This window comes from Oncorhynchus mykiss, chromosome 3, assembly GCF_013265735.2.
Source record: "Oncorhynchus mykiss isolate Arlee chromosome 3, USDA_OmykA_1.1, whole genome shotgun sequence".
NCBI lineage: Eukaryota > Metazoa > Chordata > Actinopteri > Salmoniformes > Salmonidae > Oncorhynchus > Oncorhynchus mykiss.
In genome coordinates, this window is record NC_048567.1 from 58,322,583 (window position 1) to 58,335,125 (window position 12,543).

At 40.5% G+C, this 12,543-nt stretch overlaps 1 protein-coding gene across 1 annotated transcript in view; it reads left to right on the plus strand.

Moving 5' to 3' along the window:
- Positions 1-12,543, plus strand: part of LOC110504354 (low-density lipoprotein receptor-related protein 1B) — a 430,734-nt gene that overhangs the window by 282,726 nt on the left and 135,465 nt on the right. Inside the window, exons 29-33 of the mRNA XM_036965026.1 lie at positions 3,464-3,595; positions 3,863-4,090; positions 4,887-5,061; positions 5,437-5,531; positions 6,924-7,073. Of these exons, the coding sequence (XP_036820921.1) occupies positions 3,464-3,595; positions 3,863-4,090; positions 4,887-5,061; positions 5,437-5,531; positions 6,924-7,073 (780 nt within the window). The remainder of the gene's footprint in view (positions 1-3,463; positions 3,596-3,862; positions 4,091-4,886; positions 5,062-5,436; positions 5,532-6,923; positions 7,074-12,543) is intronic.

Below are 12,543 nucleotides of genomic sequence, written 5' to 3' on the forward strand. Positions count from 1 at the left end.
TATTGTCTTTAGGGTGTGGTTTGTTCTCACACCCTTAAAAATGATATCTTCACAGCTGAGTTAAAAATATCTCCCCTTTTAGCTTTCTATGAATGTAAGCCGCTGTCCATGAATGGGCATTAGTACTCTAGTAATCTGGTTTGCATCTATTTAGCATTCTCAAAATGATGCCAATGTGGTAGGAGTTAATTTGGCTGTTTTGTCCTCTGTATCTGCCTGCTCGTGACTGTTCTGCATAGATAAGTGTGAGGAAATTGAACTGCAGAAGCCAGTAAGTATGCCTAATCCCATTTTAAAGAGCCCAGTGGGCGAAACTTGGGTAATATCCAATCCAGCCAGCCAGTCCCAAAGCCTGGAGATACTGGTGGTCTCTGCTTGGCCCTGCAGATTTGGACCAGAGAGACTGCGGGAGGGAGGGAGGTAATGAAAAATAGAGGGAGACTACTGGAGAGCTGTGGGGGCTACAGTACTTGTCTCTGGGGGTGTTTGGTGGGTGCCAAAACGGGAGCTTGTCTGGGGGCGTCAACAGTCTGGTTGTAAATACATTATGTGTGGCGGGGGAGGGGGGGATGGGTAACATGAGGTTTGAAAACGGGGAGGAGGTGCCAATGATTAGTTAAGGGGAATGCTGGTCCCAAGGCCTCACAGTGAGGAACTGTAATTGGTTAGTTATAGCTGCAATAACACATCAAACAGAACGCTCTCCCCTCCCAGCACTGGTGATCCGCAGCAGGCTCATATGATCATATTGGAAATTAAATGAATAGTATCATAACATTTGTACAATGATGTCTCAAGATATAACCATCGTCCTTATATTATATTTACAAAGACACAATACAGTGTTGTAAGTATCAGTATTTGAGTTATGATGATTTTATATAAAGTATTCTGTATTCATGGCTGCATTAATGCAGTCAAATCTACTGACTATGCCTAAAATGTTATTAAACAAAAGGACCTCTGAATGTATCTCCACAGCTTTGCACAATGCTTGCTGAGAATAGGAAGGAATACATCTGATCAGCATGCATAGTGCATTGAATCACTGCATGGAAGTAAGCAGCTGCTTCAAATACAAGCAGGGTGATACTATTGGAAGCTATAATGAACATTTTGTATTCAGATAACGGGCACCGGACATTTACAAGGTAAATATGTGGCTTTCCTGCACAGCCCCCTTGTCTCATTTGCTTGTGAGTGGCAGAGAAAGACAAAGAGGAGTGTTGATGATAATACAACGTGAATATAACACCCAGGGCTTGACAGAGCCACTACTCCCTGCGTTAGAGAAACACAAACACGTTGAATTAATAATCAGATTTTGAAAATACACCGCTATTTGCTGCTGAATATCTATTCAGTCGCATTAAAAGGAAAATGTAGCTTTCAAAACAGAGACTTTAAACAACAACATAATACACTTCACATATTTTACTGTAACAGTTACCATGACTACCTGAGACCTTTTTTGAATATTCTAGCACCTCCTGAGAGTTTAGATACATTTTATAACAGTGAAGTGCCCTAGCTTACATTACATTTTAGTCATTTATCAGACTTACCCAGAGCTTCGTACAGTAGTGAGTGCATACGTGTTTGTACTCTTTTGTGATGGTCCTCCTTGGGAATCAAATCCACAACCATGGCGTGGAAAGCACCATGCTCTACCAATTGAGCCACACAGGACTGGACATTACGTAGACCAGTAGACTTTATGGTTTTGATTGAAAGATATCACTCTTTGGGCACCAGCCTTTCTCTGTTCTCCGCGTCGGCAAAGCATGGGGGTTATTTATTTATGAGATGTCTGCCAGTCTAGAAATGAACAGTCTTTCCCCTGTTATTGTAATTTCTTATGGCTATAATTCAGCTGACTACTGAACTGTATTCAGGCTTTTATTTCCTATCATGACTCGTGTTGTCGGGTATGTTTTCAACTCACGCAGACAGAGTCATTTTCTCTACTAAACCATGCGAATGTATAATGGATTCAGCGAGACATAGTGCAGGAAATGAGTTTGGAAATGAGTTTGTCAAGCTTGTTTTGGGTAAATCACTGCAAAAATGGATCTTTATATCTTGTATGAAAATGTACCAAAGGGAAATAACTGTCCAATCTAAAAACCTGTGCATTTATTTATCTGAAGTGACTTGGTGTTGACAAAGGAGGAATTCTAGTGTCTGTTCGTATGCTGCTTATATACTGCTGGATCACTGTGGGGTTAAACCTTAGCAATATCCCACCAGACTTGTGCAATGAAATCAGTCTGGGGGAAATGTCAGCACATACAGGTTAATGTTGGGATTTAAGAGTGGGCAGTCTTGGGCAGTGGATGTGGTCCTACAATAACAGACTTGATGGAAGAGGTAAAGTCACTGTAAACTCGGAGAGAGGGAGAGAGAGATGAGGTCGTGAACTCCTTAGGAGTCAGACAAATGAGTTCCAAGAGGCCTGTCTGTCAGCCAAGCCTTACCAGGAATAGGGAGTTATTTTACCATTTCTTGATTACTCTTTAGTTTGTATAATTAGGTTTGCTGGGTCAGCATCCGTTACAAATGCAACTGCTTTGAAGATGTCCAGCCTACCCTGCCCATTTCTCCCAATGTATGCCAGTGGTTTAAACCACTTGAAAGCAGTGTTGAATCAAGAGAGCCAAGGTGGATGTAGAGTTGGGTAGTGGTATGTGTGGATAAGGTGGAGTGCCATCTGGTCAGCACAACTGTAACTGAGGGAGTCAGTGATATGGTTGAGCAGTACATGTGACCAACTGGCCATCGAAAAACATTACACCCAGGTTGTTGCAGCTGTTCCTTTATTTCCTGTTCCTGCTCTCTTTTCGATCGGTGTTAACGTTCCAGAATAGCCCTTTAATCATATTGGTCTGCTGAAAACTACAGAACTAAGCACCTGTATTTTCTGTTTTTATAAGCTTTGGTGCCTTTTACTGTTTACCCTGTCAGCAAACATTTTGATCATGTGCCCAAAAGCATATCTTGTTCTTGTACTTCAGCACTACCACATCCTCTGCGATATATAGAGTGGACTTCCTACAAAGGATTCCCACAAAAATGTGACTCTTGGGAGGCTTTTTGTTTCAACTGACAGAAATGTGAGCTTTCCTGTTGAATCATATATGTGGTGAAAGCTTTAAGTGCACATTCATGTATTTGTGGTGGCAGGTAGCCTAGTGGTTAGAGTGTTGGACAAGTAACCGAAAGGTTGCAAGATCAAATCCCTGAGCTGACAAGGTAAAAAATCTGTCATTCTGCCCCTGAACAAGGCAGTTAACCCACTGTTTGTTCCTAGGCTGTCATTGAAAATGAGAATTTCTTCTTGCCAAGTTAAATAAAGGTAAAATAAATAATAATTGTCATGGGCCAAGTGTTTCTCCTTTTTCATTCTTTCTGCTGACAATTTTCTCTCTCTTTCTCTATTCCTGACTCTCTCGCACTCCTTCAGCGTCTAACCCATGTGAAGAGAATGATGGGTGTGGCCCGTGCTCACACATGTGTCTCATCAATTACAACCGTACTGCGTCCTGCACCTGTCCACACCTCATGAAGCTGTCCCCCAACAAACAATCTTGCTTCGGTGAGTGGGACGGCCGTCTTCAATCTTTTAACACACCTGTATCTATCCTTTTCATTATCAAAGTCACAAAAGAGTGGGAGATTGTGCACAGTCACATAACAAAGAACCATAAAGAATGCCAGAGTAATTTGTTTAGCATATTCATTATTTCATTGGCACTTGCATATCATATGTTACACCCATAACCATATTTGACTTAAAAGGTCAACCACTTCACAAATCAGTGGTAGCCATTGATATTCCTCTCCCCATCTGATTTTTCCATAGTGTTGAAAAGATTCCTCCTGTACGTCAGGCGGTCAGAGATCCGTGGGGTGGATATTGACAACCCTTACATGAACGTCATGACAGCACTTACCGTCCCAGACATCGATGACGTCACCGTTGTGGATTACGATGCCCAGGAGGAGAGGATCTACTGGGCGGATGTGAAAACACAGACCATCAAACGGGCCTTCATCAACGGCACCTGGCTGGAGACTGTCATCTCTGGAGGTAGTTACTGGCTCAATCCCAGATTTTGACCAGGGTCGATATGACTCTTGTCAAAAGTAGTGCACTTTGTAGGGAATAGGGTGCCACTTGGGACGCACACACTCTCTGTACTTTCTAAGTGTGTAACTTGGAGAGATGATAATGTAACTGAGATGGATGAGTCATGATGACTTGTGTAAGCTCTCCTAAGCTAATTCCCAGGCTTTAGCTCCATTGGCTAACACAGTCTTGTGGTGTGCAGAAACTCCGGCTACAATACTTGTCAATGCCTGTCAATAACGTAGTGCCAGTGTCTGCCACTCATTTAATTAACATGATTTACATTAAATCTTCTGATTGGCATTGCAAAGGGATGAAAGGCACATCCGGAACTAACTTCTGCAATTATTGTTTGTTTCATTGTGTCTGAAAGGCTTTTGATTGGAAGCTCTGTTTTGACAAATTGTGTCGCATGAAAGCACGTTGTCAAAGCACAAAAGACAATTGCTGTTTTTCAGGAAGTGTCTCCTCTCTCATCCTAATTTCCGTTCTTGATATTTGTGCCGGAGATTTAATTCATTGCCCCTGATAAAGAACAGAACAAAAACCTGCCGGCATAAGCTTTTTTACACATTCTAAGATAATGTTCACTATCGCTGTATTTTTCAAATAATGTTTTATACCAATGTTTTTTCATACTGTTTGCTGTCCCAAGGTCTGCAGATGAATCTGTCTAACTCATGACCCCTGTTACTCCATGTAAAACACATTGTTGGATGCTGGATTGACAGCCTCCCTCTCTTTGTTTTCCCCTCAGATATACTAAACTGCCGTGGGCTGGCTTTAGATTGGCTGTCTAGGAACTTATACTGGCTCAGCTCAGAGAATGACGAGTCTCAAATCAATGTCGCCCGCCTGGATGGGTCCCTGAAGACTTCTGTCATTCATGGGATTGATAAACCAAGGTGCCTTGTCGTGCACCCCGCCAAGGGGTAAGTAGATTAAACACCACAGCATCTGTGTACTTCATCATTATCTTCCGGGACTCAACATCAACAAGTTATTAGGAAATCTTAATTTTGTTTGAACAACAACAAAAACCTTCCAAGGTAGACATGACACATGACACCATTCCCATGGTTCTCTCATGAAAATAAAAATTCTTCATAGAATTTGTAGCATTATTCAGTGTAAATATATAGATTGTATGCAATTTAGTTGCACAGTATCAACATTAATAAAGTGAGCATCTCTCACAAACTACAACTAAATTGAACAAATTCATTAAGAACTAGGAACTTATTGTAAAGTAGAACTGTAAAAATGTAATGTGCAATGTCTGTGTAATTTATATTCTTTCACATTAGAAAAATCTACTGGACAGATGGCAACACAATAAACATAGCCAACATGGATGGGAGCAACAGCAAGGTCCTTCACCAGAACCAACGGGAACCAGTCGGTCAGTTGAACATTATAGCTCTGTTTGTTCACACTGCGGGAACACTACTGCCTGTTCCAACACTCTATGATTCCAACATTCTATATCATGGGACAGATTCAGAGGAGCAGTCCAACCACATGCTGGCAGTATGTCCACTGTATGGTGTACATTTTAGGACATCCCAATGAGGAGGCCAGGGCTACTTTGTATGTCATAGGGTGTAGGGATGTCCTAAAATGTTCACCATTCAGATAATGTCTCCTCATAATGAGCACTAGGTAAATTTTTTTGTGTATTTCCAAAGATACAAAGATAGCATCTTTCCAAATGGTAGGTGTTGAAATAATTTGGTACACTTGACCTAACTGAAAACCTCTTCTGCTGCCATACACAGTTGTTCAACCTGAACCTCTACCATATACTCAGATGATACAAGCTTCAGTGCACAATTGTTCATTTGCAGGTTCACGCCTCAAGCAGCATGTTCTTACAGCACAAACAGACCTGCAAGGTCAAGTCTTCACTTTCTCAGATAAACACAGTACCGTTGTCTTCACTGTGTCTGTCGGGTAGTCTTGGTATGCCCTGTCTGAAATATAAATTGCCCGCGTGCCATATACATCACATGACTTCATTGATGATGGGCCGGACCTGGGGACGGTGGTAAATGAATGATGTGTTGTGAATGGGAATACAGGCGCACGCACGCAGACACGCACACAAACACACACCATGGGAGACAGAGCTGTCCACAAACACAATTGAAGTAGCCCCCAGTTGCCACCATCAATAGTGCCATTCTGTCAAATCTCATCATGTCTGCTAGAGAATGGATTTAAAAAGGAAGGAGCCACTCTCTGGTCAAATGATTTATAATGTCAAATGGAGGTCATAGAGATATCACAGGCAGGCTGCGACGAATCCTTCCAACAACCTCACACACATGCACACATGACACATGCACACACATGCAGGCACTCACACAAACACACGCGCGCACCCATGGCACATGCACGCACACACTCGCAAACACACACAAATGTGCACGCTCACACTTACACTCACTCCTATAGATACACTCGTAGTCCTACATCCATTCTTTCACATATGAAGTCACATCCCAGGCTGCAAGAAAGATTGCAACAATCTCACACCCACCCCGACAGACACATATTATACAAACTGTACATTCAAACAACCATAGTACCTCTAATACCAGATGCATCTTGCGTATGTACATTTTACTGATTGTCATCATGTAGACCAAGTCATTAAATATTTGACATGTGATGATGCTATTGCAACCAGTGTTTCCCACTTGTGTGCTTCACCATATCTGACACAAAGATCTGACTGTAAAAAGATAATGCATCATATAGTCACTAGCCCCCTTTCATTCTTCTCCCCCAGGTCTCTCTCTAGACTACACAGCCAACAAGCTATACTGGATCAGCTCTGGTAATGGCACTATCAACAGGTGCAATGCGGACGGTAGTGGTCTGGAGGTGCTGGAGAGCATGAAGAGGGAGCTAACCAAAGCCTCTGCCCTGGCTGTTATGGGTGAGTTGTGGCTAGTGTAAAACGTAGTGTACCCACAACGTGGGTAAAAAAAACTATTGACATAAAGAGTAGATGAATCTTCCCTCTGTTGTATTGTGAAACGTTTGGACCTAAAGGTCTTCTTCAGGCTGGAATAGTGGAGCATGTCAGCCAGTGAATCAGATCCCTGTCATGGATTAAGGGAGAAAGTGGGAAGGCTTAGGGCCTAGGCCTGTACATGTTGCTAGTTAAGTGGCTCCTGGATAAAGCCATTTAACCAGTGTTGTGGTATGACTGTGACAGTTCTGCTTCACTCTGTGTGAAATTGTCTGGGCATTAGATAATTAAACCACTGGCTGGAGCTGCATGTTGATTGATGATAGATTTTCTTTTGTAATGAAAATGGATGTGGATGCCCATAGTGGAGTGTTGTTGCTTTGTATCAGTGCTGGATCTAATATGTTGGACGTTATTACTGCGACAGGGTGCTTCTTTTCAATAAGAAGGCATTTCTTTCTCATACTATTTGTTTTGTTGTGCCATTGCACCATACATAATACAAAGACTCACGCATGACTGAACTGATTCTAAAGCTTGGTCACACTTTAATGAAAAAGCCTATGTAGGTCACTGTCGAGTCTAAGGTGAAACGTTTGCAAGGAGTTTGGAATCTGTGAATGAAACTTTTTCAATAAATGCATAGTGGGAATAGAAATACTTTGGAACTATAAAGTTATTATTCTCCATTATTTTTCCTCCACTGGCTACTAGTCAGCCACATGGTAGGACTTAAAACAAAGAGGAATGTAACGTTTGGCCTCAGAGGATGAAAATAACATACATTCCGAACATCAAAGTAGAGGTTGTTAATGTGATTGATTTAAGACCAGATGGAAAAGGAGAAGGAAGACCACAGTGTCTCATAAGACATTTAATTCAGCACACAGCATCTGGCTTCATAATTGCATTACTCTCACTACACCATTTTGGATTCAGGATACACATTTCAAATATCTACACGTCCTAACAGTTACAATCTGGACAATTGGGAGGAAACTTCTTGCTGTACAAAGACACATGTCTGTTTGCCAGGAGTGATAATGAGAAGCAGTGGCAGAAGGTTGCTGTTTTAACTTGGTGTTGACGGTCAGAAGCGTTGTCAAAGGAAGATTCATTCTCCTTTGATGCACCATATTTAGTGATCATAATGCAGGCCTTCCGCATTTCTCAGCAAACGAACAAGCGTGCCTCTCCCTCGCTGCAAGTTTAAACATACTAATTACACGGTCAGAAAATAAGGAAACAACAATTGAAGTTCACAACTTTATAGTGTCGGCTTAGAGTCCGGAGGTATTGAAGTTGGAACGAATGTGACAATGCATTTATCTTCACCCCTACCTACATGTATAAATTACCTCAACTAACTTGTACCCCTGCACACTGACTTGGTACCAGTACCCTCTGTATATAGCCTCGCTATTGTTATTTTATTGTGTTACTTTTTCTTTCTTTTTTAACTTTAGTTTATTTGGTAAATATTTTCTTAACTCTTCTTGAACTGCACTGTTGGTTAAGGGCTTGTAAGCAAGCATTTCACTGTAAGGTCTACACTTGTTGTATTCGGTGCATGTGACCAATAAAGTTTGATTTGATTTTGATTTACTTCATATACAGTACATTGAACACTTTTAAGTTTGCAACTTAAGACCATTTTTTTGTTTTACCTTATGGTAGAAGCACAGTAAAGTAAAAATGTTCTTGATGTAGAAATGGTGACTTTATCGCATTCCACAAAATGTGAGCCGGAATGCAAGACGACAGTTTGAAAGCAGTATAAGGTTACAGTAGAACAGTGGAATGATGTGTTCACAACAAGCCATTTATCATACTTAATGAAAGTTTGGTTGTATTGTGGAAATTATTTTAATTGCTTTGAGTGGCATATTTATATTCTGCCAAAGATGGAGAACAATTGTGTGGTGTTATACTTACAAGTATTTATTGTGAGGTGTTATACTTACAAGTATTTATATTGGATATTGGAAAGGGCGTGTGTGGACGTGTTTAACTATAATTGTGGGGACCAGAAGTCCCCAGAATAATTTGTATTTATTTATTTTTATTTCACCTTTATCTAACCAGGTAAGCTAGTTGAGAACAAGTTCTCATTTACAATTGCGACCTGGCCAAGATAAAGCAAAGCAGTGCGACACAAACAACAACACAGTGTTACACATGGAATAAACAAGAGTACAGTCAACACAATAAAGAGAAAAAATAAAGTCTATATACAGTGTGTGCAAAACAACAATTTAGCAATTTAACACTGGAGTGATAATGAGCAGAAGATCAGAAAAGTAAATAAAAACAATATAGGGATGAGGTAGGTAGATTGGGGGGGCTATTTACAGATGGGCTATGTACAGCTGCAGCGATCGGTTAGCTGTTCAGATAGCTGATGTTTAAAGTTAGTGAGGGAAATATAAGTCTCCAGCTTCAGCGATTTTTGCAATTCGTTCCAGTCATTGGCAGCAGAGAACTGGAAGGAAAGGCGGCCAAAAGAGGTGTTGACTTTGGGGATGACCAGTGAGATATACCTGCTGGAGCGCGTGCTACGGGTGGATGTTGTTATCGTTAGCTGAGATAAGGCGGAGCTGTACCTAGCATAATAGTAAACAAATAAAAATGTAATCAACTGGGGACATTTTGTTAGTCCCCACAAGGTCAAGTGCTATTTCTAGGGGCTTTAGGAAAGAGTGTGTGTGTGAAACATGTTTTTAAAACTGTCACTACCCTCTGTTCATAACTCTTAGTTCATAACTCTTAGTTTATATTTCCAATTATCATAAAAATGTCAAGGTATGATATTTAGGAGCTTAATAATGAGAAGAGTGGCCAAACAGGTCAGACTAATGTTTGCAATGCCAATACAAATGTAGATGCATGAAGAATACCTTACACATTAGCTGTGTGACTTTTGAAAATATCACCCATGACCATGGAATTGCAAATATTTTGTCCTGGCCAATTTTGTTCAAATTCCAACTTAACCCAAAATAACTAACAAATCGAACAGACACAACCGACACAGTCAAAATCAAACACAGTAGTGTCATATGAAGACATCCAACCCATGATAATAAAATAAAGAGTAACTATTATTCAAGGTGACAGCTTATAGCTATGTAAGCCTAATGGAAATTTGCTTTGATATTGAAATAATGTTCAGTACTTAGGTGAGATTTTAGCTGGAAACTATAAACATATCCTGCTGAAAATGTTTTTGCATCCATTACGCACATTATAGGTTATTTACAGCTACATAATTGAAGAAAGGCTGTGATGTTCTTTCAAGAAAATTACATTGTGTCCAAATATGATCTGTTGATGACATTTCCTAGTGAAAAGCGTATCGACTTTTTCCCCCAGTGAATCATCTTTACAGGTGAATGACAGATGTCTGCTCTTCAGCTGTAGTCCATGGTGTGGAATGAATGATTGAGATTGGTTTTATTCTCCAGCCAACTCTCAACTCAGAAGCTTTCATTTAAAAATCCATACCCAGTTTCCTCTTGGAAAGGACCCACATTTATTGAATGTAGAATAATCTGTTGTGATCTATAATAAAATTGACGCTGTGGTATCCATCAGGTTTAGTAATATTGTCTGCTTTTTCATATGTTCCTGATTATATACTGTACACCATCTGTTCCCGAAGGGAAATTGCTTATTATATACTGTTAGTTTTATTTGCTTGCTAGTGTTATGGGCTTGTGTGTCTCAGTATGGAAAGCTGTATATTCATATAATTGTTTTATATCAATCATTTAATTACTTTTATAGAAAATTGTATAATATTTTATAATCGTCCTCCCGTGTGGCGCAGCGGTTTAAGGCACTCCATTGCAGTGCTAGCTGCGTCACTACAGATCCTAGTTCAATCCCATGCTGTGTCGCCGCCTGCCGCGACCGGGAGACCGATGAGGCGGCGCACAATTGGCCCAGCGTCGTTACGTTGGGTTTGGCCGGTCGGGTTGTCCTTGTCTCGTCGCACTCTAGCAACTCATGTGGCAGGTGCCGGGTGCAGTGCACCCTGACACTGTCGCCAGGTGTACATTGCTTCCTCCGATGCATTGGTGCGGCTGCTTCCGAGTTAAATGAGAAGTGTGTCAAAGACACAGGTGGCTTGGCGGGGTGGTGTTTTGGAGGACGCAAGGCTCTCGACCTTTGCCTCTCCCGAGTCCATACGGGACTTGCAGCGATGGGACAAGACTGTAACTACCAATTGGTTATCACGAAACTGGGGAGAAAAAGGGGTAAAAATATCAAATTAAAATAAAGAAAAAATATCAATAATTCCCCATAGGATTCAATGGAGAAACACATTTTTATATTGATAATTTAAAAGAATTCTATCAAATTAAATGTTTCATATCAATAAATATATTAGAAATGTCTAATATTTAGCATTATTAACATTTAAACCAGTCAGCTTCTAGTGCCTTGTACGTCATTGAAGAGGATGTTGGAGAGAGTCTTTATATTTTGTTGCCTTAAAATTAAATGTTAAAAAAAAATATTAAATTAGATTTTTTCCTACCGACGTACAGAAGCTACTCCATATTTCTAAAGTGAAAGAAAAATCGTGGAAATATTAACAAATTAATACTAATAAATCAACCAAAATGTCTTGTTTGTGTATTGTATGTCTTCACACCACATAGTTCAGAGGTGGTCCCAGAGTGGCATGGTGGAATTCTGGGACCCATAATTTTTCCTGATCTGGTAACCTGACAAGTAAAAAACTAGACCTTATATGGTATGACGTGAGTAGTGTGTTGTAAAAACATTTAATATGGGTTATGATGGGACCAGAGTTTTTCAAATCAGTTCACATGCAGCAACCTTGTACTTGTTCATATGAATTATATGTGAAAAAATAACTAAGGGGTTTCCTATACACAGAGAAAGCAACATGATTGGACAATGAAACTCACAGGGCTGAGCTTGCTTTATGCTGGTTTGCATTGTGTTGTCCTGCCCCATGCATCTCTTGGCCTAATTAAAAATTAACTCAGTCTGTCAGCTATTGTGTTTATTGATTAATTTCAGTTAATACTTTTAGATTTAAAAAGTCTAGGTTTGAATATAAACCAAATTGGATCCCATTCACATTTTCTGACAAACAAATGGGCTATAAATGCAGAACGTTACCGCTTCGTTTACCTTGCACATAGGGATAGAGCGGATGCAGCTGCTGTTAGTAGCCTACAGTTGATCACATTTCCATGCAGTATAGTATGTCAGATCACTAATGTTTAGGTGTATAGGTGGCTACATTTATGTATGGGTTGTTGCTTGTGTCTGGAGTGATGTGTTATCACGGTTGCTAAATAAATACCAGAGGAAAGTGGAGAGCGCACCTTCAGCGCACCTTCACCTTCAGCTGAGTGCTGCCCAGTGACACGAGCTTACCAGACGAGCTAAACTA